This window comes from Porites lutea, chromosome 2, assembly GCF_958299795.1.
Source record: "Porites lutea chromosome 2, jaPorLute2.1, whole genome shotgun sequence".
NCBI lineage: Eukaryota > Metazoa > Cnidaria > Anthozoa > Scleractinia > Poritidae > Porites > Porites lutea.
Genome location: NC_133202.1, coordinates 37438799 through 37465880, shown reverse-complemented (window position 1 = coordinate 37465880; position 27082 = coordinate 37438799). Strand labels below are relative to the sequence as shown.

Here is a 27082-nt window from a genome sequence, read left to right as displayed (position 1 = left end):
TTTCTGAAAAATCTGCCCCTCAAAAAATATAAATTAAAGAACTTTAACTCTGACAAATCCTGCCTTTGTCAGCTGAGACCCTAGTTTCTTTTAACCTTGATAATCATGTCAAAGAGTTTTTCCTTGGGTTTCGCATCTCTCGTCATTGTATCGTACGACTTTTTGTCGACTGTGACCCCTCCCTCTTCCAAGTGGAACACAAATGTGTATAAATTGTATAGGTAAACAAAGGGGCAAACGCATTGTCTATTGGTAATCATTGTCTATTTGAAAATTTTGTGTATCTTAACTTCACGTGACGTTCTTCTTTTCAACACGTCATGAAAACAAATTCAACGCAGGTAATCAGAAGAATCACCGTCTTTATATAGGTAATAGCATGATTAGTAGTGATATTTGGCATAAACACCACGAGTGATATTTCGAAATCGTTATACGTAATTTCACGAGCCTTCAGATTTCAATTTTTTTCATACTGTACTTTTCGGTCTGATGATTGCCTAGTACTTGAAACCCGAGTTACAAGAATTTTTTGTCCTTTAATTTCTATTGTATAGACATGTATGTTCTATATGTTGTGTTCTTCACTTTGGTATTTGTCAGATGTTAGAAGAGGCAAAACACGTTCCTCGGAATCCAACTCCCAAGGTCAGCCGTCCCAGTGTTTCAAGGTCCCGTCAGCTTAAAACTCGAAAGCACTTCAGCAACTTCTGAGGTGGACAGGAAATAATCTGTGGATATTTAACTCAGTTGGATTCATTTTTTTACAGATCAAAAGTTTTAGTAAGGCAATGAATCGAACATTCTGGGGTGTTTCTAGAGATAGTTCGTGGGGTCGGTCGAACCCCTAAGCCGAAACTGTGGATGTCTAAAACTTGCAAATAGGACAAAAAATCTAGTGAGACTCAAGAGTACACAACGCAAAAATTCGCTAGACTTTCAGCAAGTTAAAGACTTTGATTTTCCTCTCAGAATGCGGGAAACCACATTTCTGGAGCATGCCCCTGATCCCCCTAGCTATTCCCGCTTTCAGCGGTTATTTTTTCGAACCTCTTAAAAATCAATCCTAGATCCGCCCCAGGCATTGCTTTCGTAAATTGTTTGTACTCGTTGACGTTATCTTTTATATGCATGTTTTGTCATTGTATCGTACGGATACCGTGAATCTTTGAAAAATCTATTCGCTCGAATCGGCGCGCTCACACCTTTTCTAAATTTTGAAAATCACCCCGCCCTTGGCCCGTCCCTTTCCGCCCACTCGGCCTTTGTACGGGCACATTTCGCAAAAAAATTTCTTCCGTTTCGTTTGTGCAAGGTCGTTTAAATAAGGCCAATCAATTTTTTTTTTGAAGATATCGAAAAAACTACATAATCGCCTTCACCTTGTCCTGTGTAAGGCTGTTTACAGCCTGTCTATTTTCCCAACGCAAATAAGAATTGAGGCGACAGAAAGGCGAGGCAGGCGAGCGCGACCAGGAAGACTTTCGGGCCTTTGTAAAAATGCGAAAGTATAGAGGAATTTTAGGGCGCTTATTCGATGATTTACGGTAGCAGGAATAGTAAGGGTTGCTTTTCATAAACACTTTTCATTTTATTAAATAGGGTAGCAGCTGATCAGCTTCTGCCTGATTCAGTAACTCGTTTTTTAGGGAGATGTTTGCTGTTATTGTTTTCGTAAAACAAGAACGACCCTCTTTGCTCGCACTTTCCATGTGCAAGTCGTATTAGATTTCTCATGAACTTTTCCCGTTTCCCCCCCAAGATCTTGAAAAGTCAGAGGTGCCGTGAGCAGCCGGCTTCATTTGGTTAGTAAAACGTCACTGCACTTGTATTATCTCGATCCCAGTGTAGCTGGAAATTGTAAAACTGTCATCCGGCGGGAGCGGGAGACGGATGCCTTTTTAAGGTGTGCTAGTTAAGAGTTCAGGAGACTAGAGGGAGAGTTCCCTTAAGCTACCTTAAAACAGACAGCACAAAACGTGCAAAACGAGTTGAATAACGATGTTGCTCGTTTTGCCACCCATGGAAACTAACCTTACAACCCTATTTGTTGCAAGAAAGGTCTTACAAAGCAAGTTTTACGTCTTTTGTTTCACTGTATCTTTACTGGGGCGCGTGATCGCGCATAGCTCTTTTTAGGGAAAAAGTAGCAGTAAAAACTACATTTCGTACAGGCAAATTTACCTTTTTTGAAGCATTCAAAAGCGTTTTTTCAGTTGTGTTACTAGACAAAGTTAGAAGAGGAGAATGGTTATGAAAGACGGCAAACATCAAAGATAAAATAACAGTGTTGCAGCACATATTGCGATCTCCCTGGCGATGCGCAATCTTTTTTTTAATTTTAGTCCACAAATTGTGACGGAGTAAATGATAACCACGTTGTCATCTGTCAATAGATCAAAATGATAGGAATGCTATTGAACCTTTTGCACCGTCAAGTCCACCACAAAAAATAAATGAAAAAAGAGTTTGGTAGTCTTCATAACCGTTCCACTCTACGACCTCTGGTCTTACAGATAGTATTTTGAGGTTACGTCTTTCCACTACCAACAGGAGTCGTGGCGCAAGTACGTTAAACGCTAACAATATACATGTTACTATTAATCATTAAGTGAAATTTCAGTGTTAGCCTTACGATAATTTTTAAGCATTTGCAAATTCTACTTTGGCCAGCCAATTTTATGGTTAGCTATGCACATTTTTCCAGAATGGTGGCAAATCATTCTTTTGTCTTTATTATAGTCTACCCTCAGTGCTCAGTTACAAGGGAAAGTTCTTTTGAATTCGGCAGATGCAACTGAGGCAAAGATAGCCAACATAAATATTTTGCCTCAATATTACTTTAATTTCTTCAAAGTAATATTGCTATCATTTTGGATTAAGCTGTATGCTTTGGCCTTCTCAGCGTTATCTGTCGGGAAAGAAATAGGTGACGCTTAACTTGATTATTCTGTGATTAAATATTAATTAGAAATTGACATTTGTAGCGCAAAGAAGTTAGATTTCGTGACATTAGATTTCACAATAATGTAGACAAAGTCCGAGGATATAAAATGATGTAACTGCATGCATTTTCTTAGGCTAAATAAGGTGAAAGAACGTGCGATTTTGTAATAGACGCTTAATTTAGATACATTACAATGGGAACTTTACTGTACATGTGATTAATGTAAAAATACTGCCTTACGCAAGGATAGTAGAAAAACCACGGTATACGTAGAGTGCTTTAGTTGATCGATTCGTTGATCGTTTAGTTACGTTGATCGTTGTGTTACGACCGTTGAATATGTGAGCATTGTACATCGCAGTAGATTGTTGGATTGCATTAAATCGTGCTGTTACATCGAAAGATACAGTCCTCTTGATTTGTTTTAACCAGCGGAGCGGGGTTAAAAGAATTCCGCAACATTATCCTCAAAATTTGTTAGATATGCAGTTAAAACTAAAAGTTAAGCATTTAATTAAACGATGTAGTCCAGTGGAGTGAGGTGGTGGAGATTTTTTGTTTGGTATGTCAGATGTAATTTAGTTGACCACAGAAGTGAGCCGATTTCGGGCTCAAAATTCAGCCCAGAGCTCAAGCTAAAGAATGGGGCCACGGTGAAAATGAGATCAGGTTCAGTAGATATCGAGAAAATGGCCTCTATTTGGTTCGATTTGACTCTTTCTTGTCGCTGCCGGCAGGTGTTTGGAATATACAGCTTTCAGAGCCGCTTGAAATCCCTTACTTTAGCGAGTTGGAATCCCGCGTGGTACTAGCCTGTTGCTGACGTTCAGATGGTAGAGCGCGGATGCTGAGAAATTGACGAGGAAAAACTAACGGGAAACTTTTCTCCCCACGTACTATTTAACTCGCTCCCCACCATCCGAACGATGCACCGTACTATCTGAACGCTTGGAGCAGGTTAGCCAGGTATTCCCTGAAATTTACTTTGGGGGTGTGTCGCTGAGTCCTCTGTACTCTGTGTACTCTGTGCCTGTCTCAGTCAGAGATGAATGTGCGACCCTACTCCAGACACTACTTGTAGAAATAGAAAACTTTCTTTTACGGCAACAAGCAGAAAAGAAAAAGAAAGCGGAAAGAAATGAAAAGAAACCCAAGCTTGAGCTAGAATAATCAGGGGATTATGGAGGAACAGCGAACCTGCCCCAATATCAAGCCAGAGTAGAATATATATGCCCCTCTCCCAAAATTAGGTGATTTTTATACCCTGTTTGAGAGTCATAAAAGTAAAAACCATACCCTGCTGATGGAGTACCCCCCTCTACCCACTCATAAGATTTAAGGCCTGGCTCCTCAATTGTATCGGGCTTTTAGCATTTTTTCTGGTTTTCTTTGGCAGCCAATTATTTTTTAGTCTGCATAGCGGGCACTTGGGAGTAGTATAGGTGTTAGGACGGGTGCTCCCCTCGCACGGCCTGTTTTTTTTTTCTTTTTTTGCACTCATTACTGTATCCAAGGAGTGATAAATAGAACCAATCTTGGTAGCTGCGGCGAGCTACGCATATAACTGTGCAGAATTTTTAACTGTAGGATTACATCACTGAAAAGAGTCTAAAAACTACCTATTTCCTCTCATTGTATTAAATTTAACAAAATGTTAAATCAAACAGTTAATTATAAAACCTGTTATATCTTGGGGGATAATTTAGTGTCTTCCTGTCGTCCCAGGCAGTCGCCAGGGAACTTAAGCAACGGTGACGCAACAACAAAAAAAAGCAATAGGTCAAAACAACAACTTCGCACGTGCATCACGCTCTTTTGGATATTTTTTTGCCGTCGTTGCACGACTACGACGTGAAAACGCCTAATTTCACGTCTAGTCGAGGGAGGGAACTCAAGACAACAACTTTCTTTTTCTATTCCTGAACTTTGATACAGTCTTTTAGAATTCAACTCCAGAAAAATTTACCAACATTTGACGAAATAAACGAGTTGGAATAAGCGCGATAAAGTTTGAAGCAGCGCGAATTCACTTTTTCAAGTGACGTTTTCGTAGCCGTCGCCATCGTTGTTGCTTAAGCTCCCTAATAAAAGGCTGCAGCTACAAAGGACCCAATGTTTCCAACTTGACGTAAATTTGGATCGAAATAAATTACAAAACAGGGAATGACAAAACAACTGACTGAAAATGCATTATTTAAAATGAAACAGATTTCCTTTCAAGAAGTAGATGCATCATAGTTGATGTAACGAGACAAGTTAAATCCTCTTTGAACCATACAACCCCCATACAGATGTTCCAAGTCCTATTTTGACCCTATTATAATTCTGGCCCATAGACGCAAAATAGCAAAAGCACCCGCTATGATTGCGGAAAATAGGTTTTAACACCAATCAAGTCTAAACTTCAATTAGTCTAAACTCCAGTTTAGAGGCAGTTGCTCTTTAGATTTGACACAAGGGAAGGGCATTGTAGCTAACTTCACTATAATCAAAGAAACAAAGATCTTTCTATTTTTCAGGACTGAATATTGTGCATTTTTCGGCTCTAAATTCTAGCAACAGGTTTCTAACTGAAATTAGCAGGCATAAGTGAGATCACTTCTACATTTATTTACTGATGACATCACAAGTTCAAGTAACGGCATATCAATAAATCAGTTCTTTAACCATTATGTCCTCCTAAGAGACTACCTTTACATAGCAGTACAGTAAAAGCCCACATATAAGAACCTAGTGATTTAAGAACGTACAGGCTGAAATTTGGCATTAAATACCCAAAAATATAAGGACCTGTTCAGCCGAAAATCACAAAAAAATCACGCCAATTTTGATGGTCAAAATTCTGGATTTTAATTGTGTGAGAAACTTCTGACAAAAAGTCATTGTGTATATATGTTTTCTTGTTTTCTTGTTTTTTCTTTGCTCTACGTTTGTTCGGATTTTCACAAAAAATCTGTTTACCATAAACCATATTGCATCAGTAGCACAATTTTTCTGCCAATGGTTACAATACGACAACCTCTGAAAAATACGAACTAATTAAGAACCTAATCAGCCTGAATTGTGAAAAACTACCCTATAATATAAAAACCTGTTCAGCCTGACCTCAAAAATTCCAGTTTCTTATATGTGGGCTTTTACTGTATTATATATGCAAATCTAATATTTTTTCTGAATGGCTTTTCATTTGCTTGTGTACTGAAAGAAATCATTAAAATCACAGTCTATTCCGCGCCCCATAGCGATATGGCTTACATATGAGAGTACCCTCCGGGACTATAACTAATGCCAAAATATAGAAAAACAACCATTCTTAATGAATAAGGTAATGATATGGATGTTGTTTAAGTTAAAAAACAACGTCCTGTAAAGAAGGCTTTTTCTTAAACTGATCTAACGAAACCAATATGGTTTCAAGTTCCTAATTTCTTTTACAATGTTTTTACCATTTCAAAAGTGTAAATCATGATTAAAAAGTTAAATATTCCTTTTTTTCCTCTACTGATAGCTATTTAATTATTTTAATATTTTGGAACGACAGCAAATTAGTCTGTCTCTGTTACCATTCACGTGTATCTGGTTATACAAAGAGATAATTTTGTTATTTTAGCTTTCTATATATAATTGGAGGGCCAACATGTCATAGGCGGTAGACTCATTTTAAGAGAAAAAGTCTCAAGTCGCGTAATACAAGGCGCTTACTCCACTGCGCCGTCATGCATAGCTATACCCAAGGAGTTTTTTCTTCTGCTCTCGCGTCATGGTTGATCTCCTGTTCTTGGCTGTTTGAATCCTTTGAGCCTCCTTCTTTTCTTGAAAGATCTGTAAGAAATAATATTACGTACAAGGTAGAAAACTAGGGAAGGTATTTTCCCTGCGATAAACAGTCATTACCAGGACTTAATTGGGCGAGGAAAAGAGATGGACAAGTCATTTAGGTAGAAGTAAACGAACCAAACAAGTTTAGGGGGAGGCGAAGTGTTAATTAAGGAAACTTAAGAAATTCATGTTAGCTTTGCCTAACTCGGAAATTGCAACAGGGCCAGTGACAGATTAGATAAATTTGGGACCTAGACTAGCAAAGAACAAGCCCAAGTGAAAAGAAAACAAGCAAAGAAAAAGCCACCAAAAAGGCAGATGAAAAGCTATTATACAACTGGTGCTAAGAATATTGAAGTGCCTAATCAGTTAGGTACAAAAAGGAAAGGGATTGTAAGTCAGCCTACCAGTGAAGAAACTACATACTTTACATTCAGTGAAATGCAAATCTCTCCACTCTCTAACTATTTTAAATTATTCAAAAAAGGCCAAATTTTAACAGCTAGAGCATTGCATCACCAACAAAAAAAATACAATATTTGTCATGAATCCGGTCAAAATTTACCTTGGTTCAAGTTTATTTTCCTTTTACTAGGAGATGGTAAGGAGTATGAAAATGTGTTTTTACGGAAACATATACTGAGATCCGAGCCACTTTACCTAATAGTGATAATTAACAATTAGTGAATGAGGCTGAGTATCTTATGAAGAATTATGGAGATTGAGGAGGGTGTTATCGGCCGAGGTGGATAACACCCTCCGAGATCTCCATAACTCTTCATATGATACGAAAGCCGAATTCAAGAATTGTTTTATTATTCATTCAAAATAATTTCTAGTTTAAAAACATAGCTAAAACATGCTTACCTTCATCGATGTTAAGTTCATCTTCGATATTGCACGTTTACGGTTGTTCAGCTCCGCAAACACTCTCCAAATAACAGATGCTATTATTGCGCCTAGTTGTTACTCTTGAAACGAGTGAAATGTCCGCCATTTTTGTTTTCACAACCAAAACAACTCAACCTCGTCCCCAGGTCTTCTCGGTTTACGGAGCATTAACCTACAAGGAAGCTGCACTTTTGACGTTATCGGTTGATTAATCGAAAAATTCTTCCAAATTTGGTCATCAGTAGCTGGTTACAGTGAATTATGCGTGTGCCAATCAGAATCGGGGAAATATTTTGCATGAACAAGTTTAATAGTTTAGCTATGACATCTTTGCGAGTGCGGCTATCGGTGATCTACGCTATGGGAGATCAAACAGACGTCATTCATTCCCCTTTCAATTCTTCAGATTCTTCATCACAAGTGAAATATTATCACACCGTTAAAACTAAGTTTGATGAGCACTTTGTGGTTCACCGACGTTTTCTGGAGAGAGCAAAGTTCAGTCGACGCCGCCAAGAGGATGACTGCTGCACGCAGTCGCCAAATACTGTCATTTGGAGGGGGGCCCATGTCGCTCGTCTGAATTTTAAAACGTCTCGTGTCGGTGTTTATAAATGCTTCATGTCGCTGTCGGAAAATGAACGAAAATTCTTTGTCTTTGTCGGAAGTTTAGAAAAGGGGGATAGCGATGCGTTGTAAAGAAGCCATTCCAGTTCTCCAATTTCTCAGTTACCATTTCGCGTAACTAACGCACCTATACATTGCCATTCACAATTAACACAATTCGCAAGAGGGTCCACTAAAGCTCACTGACAAGAGACGATCTCTGAAGCGCTAAGAAAATTGACGAAAATTTCTTCTTCTTGGCATTCAGACTAGTGATAAATTAGCCAAACCACCGTTCTTGGTCGCTTATTCTCGGCTTTGCCGTCCCTATCTCAATTTGGCCGAGGGCGGTTGTCTGGTGTGGCGATTTAATTTTACCCTCTGTCGCTACTCTTTGGGTCATGTCGCTTGTCGGAATTACCCTGGCAGGACCTCCTAAAAGACGAGATGATCCGAGACGGAACTGTGGTGGGCCTTCAAGACTCAAAATTATCAAAGAAACTTCAAATTGACCCTGCATTATCTCTGGCTAAAGCGATCTGTCAGGCGTGGCAAAGCGCAACAATAAAGAAGCAATAAGCTCTTTCTGGAAAAGACTTCAAGGATTCTAAAAACTCAAAGAAAGATGTCCACGCAGTCAAGGTAAAAGGAAGGAACGCTCCGTATGGCTTTTTGGTCTGATTGCCCATTTTGATCTGGAATCGGGTATGGTTTTCAAGGGAACTACGGGAGTGTGTGAACGCATTTATCGATTCAATTCCAAATGAGTAAGAAAGAAAGAGAAATATGCGAATTAGAAATGGATTTTAAGAAATTTTTTTTTTGTTATACCACATGTTAAATTTTGCCTTCGAAAATGAGTAATAAACTTAAGTTTTCGTTCTCGTGAAAACCTATTCCTCATTTTTGAATTATTTCAGTTCGACTAGTGCTACTATTTCCCTTAAAGGATCTTCTAGTGAACGAAAAAGAGTTGTTCTGTTGAAGGGAAGTGTCCAAATTTCTCCGTGCGGCTTTGTTTGCGAATGCGAGGAGAGTTGATGTTAGCAAATTTCAGATTAGAAATTAGGCCATTTTGAGACACCGAAAACCGAGATTCTAATTTTTCTTTCAAATAAAAGGTCTTAGGTGGGAACTGAATTCACGTCACGTTTCTTATCTACCTAAAAAATAGCTATGGACAAAAAATGAAAGAAATCGATTCTTCAACTCTTGCCACGAAATCGATATTTAGCTCAATTTTTCCTGACCGTCACTCTTAAGGGACTGTTATGGAATTCAGCATTCTGAACAAGTTCTGATATTATAGCGAAGTGGTCTGCGAAGTCAAGGCCTCTACAATACTTTGCTGTGTATATATGCATGGTTGCCAGAGGTCAGGAAATGGTCAGGGAAAAAAATTCTTCAAGGTCAGGGAAAAGTAAGGGAATTTCACTTTTAGTCAGGGAAAAATAAAATGTTTGAAAGAAGTCAGGAAAAAGTGAATTTTAGCAAGTTTGTTCTTCTCCCTCTACTTTTAGTGTTTTCTAACATTAAAATTCTCTTATATATGTTACAGACATGAATCATGTTGATCATGTTGTTTGACATGCAAGTTTCAGTAGTGCACACTCAAAATAATAATTTTTTGAAGTGTGAAAATAGTTTGATCTTCTTTTTTTTTTTTTCAGGAAAAAGTAGAAAACGAACAAATGCAAACTGACAGTATAATTCTACCTGGAGTTTTGAAAACCGGCTTGCCTGAAATCTTAACTCAAGTCCAGCACATTGCAGGCATTCTTTCAAATCATAATTTGCTTAAAGCCGGGATGCTTTTAGTGTAAAAATAAAAATCTCCCCTTTCAGTACTAACCACCCTCAGCGCTTAATCATGGGCTCCAAATAACTTCCTGGAATTGACAGAAATCAGTAAAAATTCCAGAAAAAATGCAGGCCCGTAGGGCCGGCCTGTTGCCCCCGTTACGACAGCTAATATTTTTTTAGGGGGGCCTCCGTCAAGCTACGTGTCATGTTGTTGCACAGACACAGGGCTATCATCTGGTATGCATTTGGGGTAGCCTGTGTAAATTCCAGGGGGGTGGGGTTGTTCTAAAGTTTGTTGTGTTTTCGCACTGTTATGCAGTTTTTTCTGCTATTTGCATGCAATCAATGACTCACTCTGTTGATAATGTTTCAAGTCAGCAAGCAGTTAAATTGGTGGTTTGTAGGACCTGGTTTTGTTGAGCAGTGTTGATTTGGATTGCGTTTGGGAGACCAGTAGCAATGAAAAATTGGGGAAATGGCTTTGCAATCGGTGACGGTATCACCAAAATTGGCCCCATAAAATGCCTTATTTTCCAGACTGAGGAAAGCTTCACTTTTGTTACCTTCAAGACAGACATTTCTTAAAATGAAAGCTCATGTATTCCAGAATTTTTTTATGAGGTGAGATTTAACTTTTCCAGTAAAAAGGGGAATTAAATTACCAATCAGTGCGAGACACTGACATCTTTTAGTAGCCCGGTTTAAAAAAAAACAGGTATAATTATAATTGCCAAATCAAATACCGTAAAATTCCGAAAATAACCCCCGGGGCTTATATTTTCAAAGGCCCTTTTTGAAGGGCTTATCTACGGAGGGAGATTTGCGTTTCAAAATCGATTGGGTTGGCCTTGTAGTTGGAAGGAAATTTACCGTTTTTGCATTGTTTTAATTTGTATTTGAAGGCAATTTCCAAGTACAAGCCCCAGTGGGGCTTATATTTGGACGGGCGATTTAACGGAGGGTTTTTTGCGTTACGAGTTTGGGGGGGCTTATATTTGGAGGGGCTTATTTTCGGGATTTTACGGTATTTCATTTTTTGTGAGCATTTTCAATACCTTCCCAGTTAACCAATTCCGATCCAGAGAACTCAGGAAATTGCATTTTAAAGAATCTAATTATAAAAATTTTCTGGCGGAGCATTCCCCCGAAACCCCCCCAGAAGTTTTGGATTTCACCACTCAACATTAGCTCATTATAGCACCTGCAACCAGTACTTCCAAAAACCCTGAAACTTGTACATTGCACACGACTTGCTGAAAACATAAATAAATAGGTGGAGGGGATGGCTGTGAGGGGAGGGTTGAGTCCATCATCAGGTCTGATGTGTGAAATTGTTAATTCAGTTGTTCAGGGAAAACGTCCATTTTTCAGGAACAAGCCAGGGAAAAGTTAGGGAATTTCAGAACTCTCTGGCTGTAGCAACCATGATATGACTACGCCTAGGATGGATTTGGAGGCCCTTACCTTGTCGTTGATACCATCAAAAGAGAGGCGAAGAACGTAGACAAGCACGATGACGACTAAGAATGGTGCGAGATTATCGTTTTGAGGGACTCCTGCTTTGATGTCAAAGAACGTAGTCCGGGCATCTGCTGTGATATCACCTTATTCAGCCTCTTGTTTTCCTCTATTAGGCAGCGCAAAGATAGTACTTGGGAAATAGTAGATCGACCTCTTCTGAAATTATTTTGGTTATGGCTTAGCATGGGATTCTCAGTGGGAACAAGGCGATTCAGAAGAAACTTGTAGATTTTGGCAGCGTTGACATAAACGAAATGCCTCGGTAGTTTTAGGAGAGTGAAACATCACTTTCTTGAGTATTAGTATGATATCAGATTTCTACCAAGCTCATGTTGGCGAAAGTGTGATTACAGATTTTGAGCAGGAGATTATGGAAGATATGGTCTTTCCAAATAATCCAGCTTTGTACTTATTCTCGTCTTCTGATGTGCTTATGCTCGGCTTCACTCAAAGCTGGGCGAGGCTTTATGTAATTTCATGCTTTTTCGACAATTTCTAACCCTTACGAAGCGAAAATTTTCATGGAAATTAGCTTTCAGCTCTAATACATCATGAAAGTAAAATCTCGTTAGGATCGCTAGTTTTGTGCTTTGTTTAGTAACGTCACATAACCGGATCTTATCAAGTACTCTAGTGCTTATGCAATCAGAATATCAGAGATTTTTATGTACTCTTTTTGCCCTGAAATTTGTCCTGATTAAACCTTACTGTTTTCTTCACTACAAATCAAGTGCTTCAAACCTATTTCATGGTGTCAGAATGCCAAATACGTACCCGGAAGCGAGTGTAGCCCAAAGATCCAAAAGAATCACGCAGTTAAAGCCGCCTGGAGGATTAGATTTTGATTCCAGTGACCTTGCGCAAACTTGTAGACGATGGAGCGAAGAAATACAGCTGCCGAGGGGATCTTCCCTCTCCTTCGAAAAAGAGAGAGACCATTGAACGTGACCGTCTTTGAAGAGCATAGGAATATAGATTCTTTACTAGTTCACCAGAGGAAGGCGAAACAATTGAGAAGTTTGTAATGGATTTGAGAAGATATTGGCTGCAGCGTGCAATTTTGGAAGACCACATGACTCATCAATGCGCGACAGAATCATTTGTGGAATTCGTAATTTGACGTTACGCAATGAACTTTTAAAAATTTACGACCTTGATCTTAAAGAATGTTTGTGTCTGTGTCGCGTAAGAGAACTCTCCAAAGAGCTAAAAAGGAGTACTGAAGCTGCTGAGTCAATAAATGCCGTTCAGAAGCAAAAGCAGGAAGGAAAACCCAAGCGAAAGCACAAGATAAAATGCTCGTATTGCAAAGGCCCAAAAGTATGAAAGGGGAAAATGTCCTGCATATGGCAAAGAATGCACCATCTGTCACGCCTCTGTGTGCAAAAGCAACAAACGAAAGAGCTCGAGTATGCCAGTCAAGTACCTTAATGATAATGATGAAGATCGTACAGACTATGGTGGTACTTAACAATTGATCTAGAGCCCGTTGTGGTAAACAAATTTCTGAAACACCTTTATGCGACAACTGATATCCGAAAGAAAACAGTTCGATTTCAATTACATAGTGGCGCTTTCTCTAATGTTAGCTCAGAAGAGACACTCAAAAGCTGTTCGGTTTCAGTGAATCTTGAAGAAACTGAACTGGTGATATCCATGTTCAATCAGACGACACTAAAACCGGTGGGCGTATTTACCCTGGAGCTGCATAACCGCAAGACTGACAAGCCGTACTGTACGGAATCTCTGGTTCTAGAAGAGCAAAGGCCCCCCTGCGCGTGGATCTGATCCAAGTACGATTTAAGAATATGCTGTTGCCGGCTTCTAGAATAAACGTTACTGTTACAAACAGTATTTTCAAGTGTTATTATGTACAAAAACTAGCATTGCTGTAGTTCGCTAACAATATAAAGTTTTTCCCCAACAACCAGCATTTACTTGTTTTCACTACAGCATTACCTCCTACCATTTCATCCACTCAATAACTTGATACCCAGTATCGAAAACAACTAGATCTACATCTGAGGGCTATAGCAGATACTACTACTGACACCCTTCAAAAACAATTATTACAATTGTTAATAGAGATGGCACTGGTTAGCTGTTATTAAACAAATACCACCGCATATTAGCCTGCTGTCATCTCATTTCCTTTTGACCATAATTACACTTGTAGGAGGGTCAAATGGTGTAAACACTGAACCCTATGCAATTTTGGCTACCCCTCTTTAACAACAACAACCCCATTTAAATCCCAAATCCTTTCTAAAGCCAGGGCAATGGGTACGAATTTACTCCAACCAGAAAGAGCTAGAGTATACATATCAGTTTCCAATATTAGAGCCAGTGTTGAAATCCGCCTTTCTCTGTTAGACAATTTACTATATTTCTCTCCCGTCCTTCCATCCCTGACATTTCACAGGCCTCCTCCCAAAGCCTCGCGAGATTCTGTGATTCAGGTATTTTTAGTTGATGGTATACATATGAAAAGGAAAAGTCGACTAACCTCAAGTTGACCCTGGTAAAGTAATAGGACAGCATGGATGTGTCCCAATGTAAGATCCTCTGGAAAAGCGTAGCGGATTGCCTTTATCCACTGTTCATTTGCCAAGGATTTTATTTCTAGCATATCCTCCATTGGCCAGAGAGATGGCTCCAACATATGTTCAGATAATGACAGTCCAGGTTCTGGTTTTGAGTTATCAGCTGATATGTAGCGGAAGATGAAGCGACAAAGAGCTGTCACGATTGATTGCAGGGATAGACGATGTGTTCCCGCTGTGCTATGATCAATTTTGTCCAATATGACTTTTCTTGTGTCATTTGACAGTTCATTTCGATATGCATCATGGATTCCTTCCACTGTTGTTTCTGCCAAAATATCCTCCAGAAAATGATAAAGTGCCACAACATGAATAAGCAAAACCGCCCGACCAGAATCTGGAAGAAGTGAGGAGGGAAAGGGCCTTGAGTCAGAGAGCCATCGATCTGTGAATTCTACTAGGGGTTCGTCGGGATTTCCAACCTCATTCTTTTTTAAAAGACAAAGAACAATTTCCATGTGTTCCAAGAGGTCTCGCACATCTTTTAGGCTACGTTCCTTTAGGTATTGAAGGCCATTCTTTACATCCTTTGTCAGTGGCTGTTGTGGGACTATAATTTCCAAGTCATCAAAGATACCCTTGCAGGCATGAAACAGCTCTTTAGAGAAAGTGAACTCCCGCAGGCCACCAGCGGCTGAAAGGTACGACTTCCCCAGCAGGTAGCGAATTGCCATCTCTTTTTCAATCCTGTCTAAGTCGTAGAGCAATTCCTTCCCATGACCGTACTCTGTGTTGCACTGGGAATGTATCAAAATATCATCCGACCATTCATAGTGAATGATCTCTTTTTTCTGTGCATCTTGTAAATGGACCTGCTTCACATTAGCAAAGCCTTCCTCTCGTTCTAAGAACTTGACCGCTGCACATTTTCCAGTGGCAGCAATACAAAGTACCTTTTCAAGGAAGCTATTCTGTATTTGCTGGAGAACCTCTAAGGCAGTGCTAAGGAATTTTCCTTGGCCTTTTCTCTCCACTAGGCATAGCGAAATTGGGGACAATTCAGTTATGTGTGGAACATCTGGTCCCATTTCGTTCATCATTTCCGGTCGGAGCTTCTCCCACGAAGTTTTAAAACTCTCAAATGCATTTCTCAGGCGTTCTTTGTCCACGGGAAAGTTTCTGCAATGGTACTCCCCACGGATAATGTCACTAATCGTGGCCTTAGATGCCTCGTTACGGCTCAAGCGCCTACTTATCTGTGTTTCCAACATTCTGCTCCAGACAAGGAGGTTGTTTAGGTGTGCAATTAGGTGCAGACGACTATGGAAATCCAAAAACAAGCCAAGAAGGGGGTGACATTCTTTAATTTCTTCTTTAATGTGCATGTAGTACGCTCGCAAGTTGTTGAAGCTTCTTGAGCCTGTCACTCGAAACAAACGTGGAACATATGTGTTCCTTTCATTTAAGTCACCAAACTCGGGTTTGTCACATTCTTCAATCTGTTTCTCAGCTGCAGTCAAAGGTTCCGAACAAATGAGTGTGCTCAATTTCCTCTTGACACAGAACTCGTGAATGAGAGGGCTAATTGTGTCAGAGAAATTTTTTTCCAATGAGAATCTCATACCTTCGGTTGTGCAGAGGGCACCAGAACTGAGAATGGGTTCTGTTACTTCCAAAATACGGTGTAGAAGCAACATAACCTCTTCCTCTACACAGTTAAGGAGACAGGAAAGAGCGGAGAGATCTTCAACGATGTGCTGGAAAAAAAACTCAGGAATATTTTGTCCTTTCCCTTCGGTGACCTTGATATCAGACAATGAATCGACATCACTAATTCCAAGAGCAATTCCTCCGTATAGCGCTGCATGGACTAGGAGATGAAGTATCCGGAAACATGAGGGACCCATAGATCTCACACAGCGGTATTCTTCGCTTGATGGAGGCAATGAAATGTAGCCTTTCGTTGATGGAGACTGTATTCTTGATTGTTCTTTGATACGTTTTTCAACATCAGCAGAAGTTAGGCACCTTGGACAGCTAACGGAATCGTTTGATATCTTTATGGTAAAGAATGTTCCGCAACGACACACACTTTTTGTCGGAAAACCTTCACTCCTGTAGTTTTGATTTGTCGGAAAGGGGTCGTGTGGGCTATTAGGTAACGCCAAGATAAACGTGTTTTTTGAATTCCGTGGCTCCACGAGGTAGGACATAAAAGCAGAATGATAGGCACTTATTTTTCTACTATAATGTGACGTCAGCAAAATGCAAAAATGAAGGATGAAGACTGCTCTATGTACGTCTTTCGGAGATGATTCTGGCGACAGGTTGAGTTCTCGAGTCTGAAAAGGTTTTCTTCCTGTCACTCTTTGGACCAAGGCAACATAGGGCTGTGGCAAGTTAGTCACCTCATCATTGATAATGTCAATTGCTCCTTCTTCACTGGCCCGTAGAATTCGTACCGATCGTACTAAATAAAGCCACGTGGTGAAGGCAGCTGCTAGTTGCATCTTTCTTTTGGCCGAGTGTTCCGCAGAAATTACTTCATTCAGGAGAAGTGCTCGGTTTTTTTCAATTATTAAGTGGGCTACGGCATTCTTGGCGTTAGATTCGTTTGTAAGGTTATAAAACGGGTCGAAGCTTAGTTTTCCAACTAAAGACCGCTCTTCATGGTGCCAGTAAAAGTTCTTGAGCGCTGGAAGTTTGTGGCTATCATTGGTGATTTTCCTAATTCTGTACAGCGGCAGGTCTTTACGTAGCTCTCGAAGAAAGTACAGGAGTGCTTGCGAAGACCTCACAGAAGCCACGGGATTGTCATCACAAGAAAAAACTGGATCTAGCTCCCTTAAGAGCATAGTATATTCGCTGTCATCAGTCAAAATGTTGGGCTTACCCACAATTAACCTTGCAAAGGTACTTAGAAATGATCTCAAGTATGCCACAGCACACATAAGAAGAAAGTGTTCCCGTTCACTTTGCACCTTAAAGGGTTTTTTGAAAATTTCCATTGCTTTCCGCAATGTTTTGATGGATCTGTTATCTGATCCGGAGATGGTAGAAAAATCAATCTTGAGAAATCCAACGTCTGAGATGAGATCACAGCACACAACAGCAAAGGGACAATCAAGCTCGTGTTTTTCAGCTAATGATGATAGTGCCCGGCTCACTTCCTGAAGGCCTGGATGATTTTTCATAATGCTTGGATTGTGTAACACGTTTTCGAATATGGCGGTGCTGAAGTGATTTTCAATGACAAAAATTCGATGAAGAACAGGACCTGCAAGCTTTAAAAGTGACCTATCTTCACTGCTTGAAATTTTGCTTATAATATGTCCAAGGACAGGCGTGTCTGGGTTGGAATCAATGCAGCGTGTGTAAAACAAGGCACGGAATTCATTTAAGCTATTTCCGTTCTTTACAATTTCACCGAGCTTGTCAGTGAGGTTGTCTATCATCTTGAAGCATTCCGGTGAGTCAAGGTATCCCTCACATGCATGAGCAAGGCCATGCTCTCCTATCTGGTAAAGCCTGAAGGGCTCAAGGGACTCTGGCAATAATACCAAGGAGACAAAATCATTGCATATGCGCAAAAAGTGAAACGCCGGAACGGAAAGCTGAAGTCTGCTTATAAGCGACAGAAGACCACTCACTCTTCTTTGCCATTGCTCTGGTCCTTGTAAATCGGAAACTACACTCGCTGTGGGAAGTATAGCACGGCAAATAGTTTCCGCCAGCTGTTCTAAAAACGTCAATGCCAAGTCATCACTCCGCGGTTCTGTATTCTCATCTTCATCTTTGCTGAGTTTGGGATTCAATCCGAGCGCAGATGCATTCTTACTTTCAAATAACATATTCTTGAAGGTACTGATGAACTCAGAAGTCAGGGTTTTGAACTCAGCAGGCATGATGTCTTGACATGCAACAAATAAATGAAGTGCTGAGTTGAATGTGGACTCATTCATCCACAAGATACAGTGCAGCTGTGTGATGATAAGAGAGACATTTCCACCGGCTGGCACTCTGATATGCTCCGCTAGCATTGCTTTGAAGAAGTTGATCCTCTCATCGCGCGATAAAACTGCAGCAAAAGAGGATGTTTTTAAGTCAAAGAGATCGTCAATATAGTTTTGAACCTCTTTCTGAAGAGGCATATCCTCCGTTATTTGCGGAACAGCCCATTTCACCTCTTTTGCAAACCGCTTTAGTTGCGCTTCAAATACAGTTGTTTTCAATTTTTCATACTCATCAAGATTGGCATCCTCTACCAGAAGGCGTCTTAAGTCTTCTTGAAACAAGGGCCTAATTTCATCGACTTTTTTAACGAAAACTGACGAAAACGGAAATTCAAGCTTGTGACGAGGCCCAAATACAATATAGGAATCAGCGCCTTGGGGGTTTGGGATATCTTCAATGGTAACCATGCGTCTATCAAATAACAACTTTGTCCATCTAAGAAGCTTGTCATCTTTCAGTGGATCAGATGAGAATGCTTCTTTTGGCCATGCACACTCTTTCTCCAGGAAGTAGACAATCTTTGAAAGTGGCTCTCTTACAAGGTGTTTAAAATACTGCTTTATTGCTTCAAGCAAGGTACATGAAGTTACAAGTGCTTGACGGTCACTTGCCACCGCAACCTGCCAACGCAAATTTTGGAATGACTTATTACCATTGCTTAGCTCTCTCTCCTTAAGGAAACCGACAACCAGCTCTTTTAAACTTTCCACCACCCGAGGAAATTTTTTAAGCCACTTTATAAGATGCGAAAATTCCTTCATTGCAGTTTCTTCCGCTGCTTGGTACTTAATACGTGTAAAACACCAGTGTAGCTGATCAGAGGCAATTTCAAAAGCAAATGACTTGGTACCAAGAAGCTTAGCGACGTTCGCATCTAGAAGCTCCGTAATTGGCACCGCTGGTTCTTCAAGTGTGTCAATTGTGACTTGTTTCCAACCGCTTTGAAAGCTAAATTGCCAAAGTGGACTTTCAATCTTCTTGCATTTTCCTGTGCGTTGAACGTGAACAATTAAGCAAACATGTTTAATGCACTTCTCAGAGTTTCCGACGTTAGCAGAAATATGTGTGTTCCTTTGATCTTCGATGAGATGTTTGGCAACCAACATGTGAGGAGCGTCTAGGTCTGGCTTACACTGTAACACAAGGATGTTTGCATCCGATGTCCAAAAGCCCTGCAGCTGCTTAGCTAGTTGTTTCTCTGACTTGAAGGCGCTGAGTTTTTCTGTTTGGCAAATCCCCAAACTGGACAGATAACTTGTAACATTTGAATGAATACTGCTGTGTGTCATAACTAAGAGCTTCAGACCACCTTTTGAGTTTTCTTGGCACTCAGAGTTTGCTCTCAGACCCTCTAGAACTTGTGTCATATATTCTTTTAGACCCATGTGAACTGGTTTGGAGAAATAATTGCGGTAGATCGTATCTACTTCTACCTTTGACTGTTTAGATAAGTGCGTATTCAAACACCTCAAAACGCCATCTGGAGTAGCAATCCCCATCAGTTCTTCCTTGCATTTTTCCACAATTTCGTCTTTGTTAGTAGTATCGTCCTTACTGACGTGGAGAACCAGAGACGGCAATGTGTCTTTGTTGAAGCCAATAAAGACGTCAGTTTCATTAAAATGTGATTGGAACTCAGAACCAGTTGCGAAAGCCCTCGACCAGTCTCCTAGGTAAGATATTATTTCTTCTTGCTGAGCATTCAGCACATCTGAAAAACGCAAAAGTTGTTTCTCGAATCGATTGAGAAAGGGTGGATCCGTGTAATCAACCCGTTGCTCATCAATTAGCACAATACATCTAAAGTCGTCATGGATTTGACACATCGGGTTGCTAAAAGGACCGAGAGCGACCCTGCAATGCTTTTTTTGTCCAACGACGGTGTAGTTTTGGTTGAGCATAGCGTAAAGGCTGCCATAGATGTTCTCTAAGTCACGCAAGATAAGAACACATTCTCGCTCCATGCAAAGGATAATGCGACTTAAGATGTTGTAATTATACTCCTTAGACTGATCTTCTTCAAAACGGCTTCCAAAGATGGTGACCGTCTCTTTATCCAGATTTCTTAATGTCTGATCCAAAATTCCAATTGCAGAGTCCCCATTGGTAATGATCATCATATGACGGGCTAATTTGTCACGAAGATTGTCACAAATGAGTTCTGTGACAGGAGAGGTTTCAGTCTCTTCTTGCAATCGCTCTGAATGAAAATGCTTTAGAAACAACTGTTGAATCTTGTTCATCTCTGATGGAAGACCTCCAAAATTTCGCTGCAGGGCTCTTTGGGTTCTTTTCGTCTTTTCTTGAAGCTGCTGAAGGACAAATGTGCCGCTGTCCGAACTTAAGGACTTCACTAAGGAGTAATAGTCTCGCAGTCCATGGAAATTTGGATGCCTTTGTTTACACTGGTATTCATGATAGGATTTGGCAAGGCATTTGAGCTGAAAATCATCTGGGTAAGGAAGTGTTGAACCATTATGGTTTGATGACGTGTATTGTGCTTTTCTAATTGCTTGACCAGTTTGAAACAAGTCAGCAATTTCCGGTTCAGGTCTAGAGAGGTGAATAGCACGGTTCATCTTTGCTGGATCAAGACACCAATTAGAAATTCCCACCACAGCTACATCAGGGAATTCTGCATTACCAGGTTCTAACAAACTGTGTAGAACTTTAAGGGGATTAGAAGCTGATACCTCAGCTAACCCAATCTCATCCAGAAGAACAACTGGAAGAACGTCGTTTGAGCCCTCATGTTTGTATCTTCTTGCCTTCTCAAATACCTTTAAGATTCCTTCAGATGTTGATGACTCAGACCCCTGGTATGAAACGACAAAAAGTTGAGGTAGCTGCTTCAAGAAAGGGTCCTTTGAATCTTTCCCTCTCAAGTTGCTGCGAATGACTTGCATAGACAGGGACTTGCTACAACCAGGTTTTCCCACAACGAAAACGGGTATTTTGTTAAGTATACATACTAAGATTACAAAAACGTTCTCTCGCAAAGCTGCATTGTTTGCAGTTCCTTCTGGTAGCTCCATTCGAGCAATGTACTCCTCTTGCTCCACACGGACGATTGCTTCAAAACTCTCATCCTGAAATTGAAGAGTTGGCTCCTTTCTGAAACGACTGGTTATCAGCTTCGAAAATGTCTCTCTGGTCTGTGCTTCCTGAAGACGTGACTGATAACAATGCGCAAGTGCTAACACTATTGCACGCACCTCTGTTGAAACTACACGGGCTTTCTCATAGAAGCGTTGGATGTGGGCTTCAACCTTGTCCGGTGAATGATCATTGCGTTTTGGCAAAGTCTTCTGAAACCAGTTCATTAGAACAATGCAGCGGCGAACATCTCGCAAGCTAACAAAAAAGGGACTTTTAAGCTCATACCGAATAAATTCTTGTGAAGCAAACAGAAGATCGGCCAAAAGTTTCCGATGCCTGTTTTCGAAAATGCCGTCCACCATCCTGGCAATGTATCTTTTCTCATCATCTGGTCTTACTGAACCATAATCCCAAACGTAATCCATCATCGTTTCTGGAAGAGGGTGGACTCGATAAACTAGCCTAGAGAATTCGTCTGTGCTTCTTCTGTCAGTCAAGCCTGTAGTAAAAACACTCTGCGAAGGACGGAGCCTGTAAGGGTTACAAGCAGCAATAAACACAAGATTGGAAGGCAGTGGATCTCCTCTGAGGGTGCGATGACAAATTATCTCGTTAATCGTGCCCAGGTGGCTACAGGCGTTGATTTCGTCCAAAAAAATCCACACAGATTGCCTCTTTCTGTCTGGATCATCCGCATAGGTTTTCATTTTTTCAACAAAGTGCACTATTTGACCTTCGGTGACACCAGCGTGAAAATTGAAGACTTCAAAGGGCACGTCGCAAGTTCTTGCGAGGTATCTGACAAGGCTTGTCTTACCACATCCAGTCTCCCCCATAATAATAACTGGGATATTGGCTCTGATACGAAGCAATATTAGCGCCATTTTGAGAACGTTGTCTGGTGTTAGAGCATATTTCGACGACGAGTCAGTACCAAGGGCTGTGGCAGACGTCCTTGCTAAGAGTTCAAGCTTCTTTTGAAGTTCGTCTTGGTTCAAACTTGAATAATCTTCAAATTCTTTTCCACTCTCTTTGACAGCTTGGCTCTTAAACAGATTTATGATGCTCTGAGGAACCAAAGACAGTTCCCGATAGAGGGCAGCGATGGTAAATTGCTGCTGGGTTTGAAATAATATTACCAATTGACTAATGTCCGTCCAATGAATCATTCCTTCTACACGTTCAACCATTTTAGCTGCAGTCCTTACACAAGCAGCCTGAGCGTCCCTCAGTACTTCTGTTGCTTTCCTGTTAGACATGGCTTCCGACTGGAGTGATTTGCAGGTGTTCACCGAGCGAGCTGCAAATTCCTTTGAAACATGTAAAAGAGCACAAAGCAATCGTGTGCGCACATCGTGTGAAGGACCAAGCATTGCCCTTAAACTGCTTGGTTTCAGAAAAGGACTTGCCGAAAATTTTAGTAACTGGTCTGCAAACACCCTAAGGAAATTTTCAACGATGGTGTATGAGGTGTCGTCGTTCAAGGGAAAATGCTTTCGAAGTAAGTCCTTACATGCTTCTGCTGATAGATTTCTGACTTTGTTAGGACCACTGAAAACAAGCTCCCTGCTCTCTAAGGTCCCAGAATCATAGGCATGAAGATAGCTGCAAACAACCTGAATGGGGCTAGAGGTTTCCTGACTCACTACGTACTTGTCATATCCTTTGGTCTTGATGCTCAAAGACTTGAAGCACTTTGTGATAGGTAAGGAGTCTTGCAACCATTCTTCTAAAGTGTTGGCGATTTCTATGTAGATTTTCTTGGTAGGGAGATGGTAGATGAGAGTTCCAGAGAAAACCATTCCTACGACAACAAGCTCGAACAAAAATGTATCCAAGGCCAGAGGATCGTCAACTTCACCAATGTCAAGATGCAAACAGTCGTTTTCTCTGATCTTTAAACATACCAGTCGATTAACAAGACTGTTGCGGGAAAACGGTCCACTTATTGGAAATGTAACGACTCCTTTTCCTTTACGGGCTGCCGCACCGAATATGGTTTCCGTTTTACCCATCCCAGGGAGGTCTGAAGTTACAACAATAACGTTCGGGAAGTCGTTTTTGAACTTTTCTCTTAATATCACCTCTGGCATACCTGTAACTTTGTGTGCTCTATCTGCAAATTGATCTGCAATGTGATGGTGGGGCCCCCCACAACAGACAAGGCTCAAAAGAAAAGGGCTACTGGGGGCAGTTTCACAATCTTTTATGGCCGAAACCAAATCAAACTGCATGTCGTTTGGCAGACTTTCGACGTTAGCAAGACAGTGTAATTTCTTGTATGTTGACTGGTTTGAACCTTGAAATGATCTTCGAAGAAGGCGTTGAATTTCTTCCCAGCTTGTGCCTGAATGACAGAAAAGGATTTGACTCGGCTCGGGCCTTCCGCCTGTCTCCTGTTCGTATAGAGACATTACCACTTGAACTGTTTGCACGCTTCCTTTTTCGAGTACAGCAACAAACAATTCGCCGGGTTGAACAACTCCACTTACAAATTGTTGTGGTAGCCTTTTGACTTCCTCTTTTAGCAAAGGAAGGAAAAACGCATCTAATGATTTGCCAATGGCGCAAAGTTTCCCTTCTTCGGTTTCCTTTTCACTGGGGAATTGGTAAAGTGAGCGCAATTTTGTAAGTGCTTCTTTTTGAACGTTTGGATATATAAACCGAAGAAGGCCATGCACCAAAGAAACCACTGACTTCGCCTCGCAGGAATCCCCGGGTTTTTTTCCAAGGAAATCATCGAGAGCCCAAAGCTGATCTGGGTGGAAGTAATTTAAGAAAAAATGTTTCTTTTGTACAATTTCCAATAGCTTTTTCCATTCTTCTAGGTTTTGTGATAGAAACTTTGCTTGTTCTTGTATCTTTTGAGTGGAATTCAGTATAACCCAAAAGGTTTTGTAGCGTGGGTGGCCGGAGTTGTGAAGCTCAGTAGCTATATTCAGTATCTCCGTTATCTGATCAACCTGCCAGACAAATTCATCCAGATCAGCAGAAGAACATCCAGTGGGCACTTTGCTACGTTTCTCTCCATCACGATGCCTAGAGTCTATGTTCACGAGAAGAAGTGCTCGACTGCGTAAATCCTGGATTTCTGTTAATTTGTAACAGGCATCGTGCTCAACAGTCTGGGAAATAACTTTGCCTCCTTGTTCGTTTGTTTTCTTGGTACTGTTTCTCTGCCTTTTGTACGTCAGCAAAACGTCCCATGACCCAGTATCATTTCTTCCTATCTGATAACTTCCTTTCTTCAAAGCGTTACCTATAATTTCCCTTGTCATCTCTCCTCGATTAGCAAGATTCTTGTACAGGGTCCTTAAACTGTAGACATTGCGACTGCATTCATCTATCTTAGCAGCCATAGCCTTCTTCACAGGAAGATCGTCATAACAGGTCTTAAGACGATGAAAAAATGATATTGTATCATTTGGCTTGTCCTTAAGAATGTTCTTTAGAAATCTGTGAACATCAATCAAGTATGACACAATAGCCTCTGAGATGAATTGCTCAGAAAGTTCTTCCACGGAGTCGATAAGCATCACCATATCTTCACTTGCCGTTTCTTCAATAAACGTTAGCAGCTCATGAGATTCTGCCAGAACACTTGCTATATCCGTCAAATGTTTGTCAAAGTTCTCGTGAAGTTCAGATATAATTTTACTCTCCCAAAATTCGCAAAGACGTTTTAGTGTCATTTTATTCGTCTCTAAGAGAGTGACAAACTCTTCAAGGGGTGTTGTCTTGGTTTCGTATTTAAACGCGTGCAGTGTTGGTATTAAAGCTTGAACTTTGCGTTTAATTTCAGGGTACCTCAGGAAAGTTATAAGCATCCTTGCACAGTCAGGGTCGACTTTGGGCCGATGAAAGTAGTTGCTGATAAGTCGAAGTTCTCTTTGGAGATCATCTTCACAAGTAATTCCACGAAAAAGAACTCCCAATTCATCAACAGCTAGATCAACGCCTCTAACAAATAACGGGTTACAAGCCTGTTGAAACTTTGGTATAACTTTGTTGCTAAGAAGCTCACTTACTTGAACAGTAGAGGTAGTAGAATCACCGATCGTTACAACATTACCATCCTTAGCTGTAAGGAAGGTGCGAGCAATGTTAAAGAAACAGGTACTGTCTTGAAGCTTCTGAATCGGCGCTGCTGATTCGACAACAGAACGAAGGGTGCCCCACAAGTGACCATTCAGTGCATCTTTCAAAGGCATGTTGAAGAATTCCTTTTTCTTATTCAATTCCTTCATTAGTGTTGAAGCATCCTCTATATCGGCAATACCATTCAACACCTTTTGAACAAATAGAATGCAGGTCTCTGCTTTTGAAAATGTTTCCTGGAATTCCTTTGCCGCTTTCCAGGCTCTTGAAATCTTAAAATCGCCAGATGCGTTTTGATCGGAGTTGCCAGTCAGGTAACAAAGGCGATCGAGAGCGTCAACTTCTCTCTCCGAGAGATTTAGAAGAGATGTGACGCGAATGTTTTGCAATTCGATTGCATCCCTCAAAAGATCTAATGCCTCTAGAACCGTTTTCACCTTGAAATTACTGTAAAGCTTGCTGGTTGGTTTTAATCTGCGGAATAACAAGAACCACACATCCGCCATTCGTAAAACCGACTTGAGTATTTGCTCCAACCAGTTCGGTCCGGTGGGTCCGGTAGGCATTTCTATCAGCTCCAGAAGTAATTCCAAGTGCACCCTACGTAAAGAGACGGCAGCATGGTAATAAAAATTTAAATCTAATTAGTTTTGTTTTAGCTTTATGTTGTAACTATAGTCCTATTTCACAGTAATTCGTGACTAAAGCTCAAAGCGAGCTGATTATTACACCAAAACGGAGCGGACGTTGTTCAGGGAAAATCTGCAACTTACATTTAAGACCAAGAAATAAAATCGTTACGTTTCTTCGGCGATTTAATCCTCTAAATGTCAAGAGAAAGACTGTCAAAATAAAATTTTGATCAATGATATTGTTCTTTTGATCAGGAACTAGAATGTGAAACCCGTCTTAAGCGCTTTAAATTGGTTCCTAACACCAACATTTAGTGGTCAAATTTTGTGACAGTTGTTTAATAGACAATTATTTTGTTTACATATCGTGCATCGTCATAGAATAGAATTAAACAATGACCTTGAATGAAAATATCGCAAATCGCAAAGTTCGCAGAAATAAAATTATTAAAGTGAATACATTAATTTTCATATTTTTATATGTGATGGTCTGATTTCTTTTAGTGACTTATCTTTATGTAATGTAAAAGAATAAAGGAACCCTACAAGGTTACTCAAGTGACGGGGATGTTCGAATGGGGCAAAAATCAAAACCCAAAATATCCGCAGGGCTTCCAACAAAACCCCCCAAAAATCCCTGGACCAAAAAATTAACCACCCAAAATATCCCATACCAAATTTCCGAGCCTTAAAAATTTCAGAGAGCATTAAAATATTAATTCCGTTTTTATGAAACAGATGCAGTGCAACGCGTTAAATATTAAAAACAGTCCCAAAGTAAGTTTGGTTGTACTTTATTCGCAGAACTACGCAGCTAGGATACAGAGGCACTACCGCGAATCTTCAGATTAATTTAAATACCTGAAAAATCCCTACTTAAACAAAAATACTTGCCAAATTTTCTTACCCCCCCCCCCCCCCCAAAAAGTTCAAACCCAAAAAACCGTTGAATTATTACGTTAACTGCCTTTCCTTCCTCCAAAATCTCACTGACATTGATAAACTGACAAGGAAGCTAGACAAAACATCATTTTCTATCATTCACTCTCCCGCTTCTCGGTTTAGTCCTTGTCCGTGTTGTGTTGCAAGAAGAGATGGAATAATGCCTA

The 27082-nt window shown here is 40.5% G+C and overlaps 2 protein-coding genes across 2 annotated transcripts in view; one reads left to right on the top strand and one right to left on the bottom strand.

Annotated features, from left to right (window-relative positions):
* LOC140928536 (uncharacterized) overlaps window positions 1-3349 on the top strand; it is a 28828-nt gene extending 25479 nt beyond the window's left edge. The window contains exon 6 of the mRNA XM_073378287.1: window positions 604-3349. Coding sequence (XP_073234388.1) covers window positions 604-714 — 111 coding nt within the window. The 3' untranslated portion in view covers window positions 715-3349. The remainder of the gene's footprint in view (window positions 1-603) is intronic.
* Window positions 3350-5537: 2188 nt separating this feature from the next.
* Window positions 5538-27082, bottom strand: part of LOC140926153 (uncharacterized) — a 43971-nt gene continuing 22426 nt past the window's right edge. The window contains exons 4-5 of the mRNA XM_073375941.1: window positions 14094-25941; window positions 5538-6769 (exon numbers count right to left, since the gene is read on the bottom strand). Coding sequence (XP_073232042.1) covers window positions 6662-6769; window positions 14094-25941 — 11956 coding nt within the window. The 3' untranslated portion in view covers window positions 5538-6661. The remainder of the gene's footprint in view (window positions 6770-14093; window positions 25942-27082) is intronic.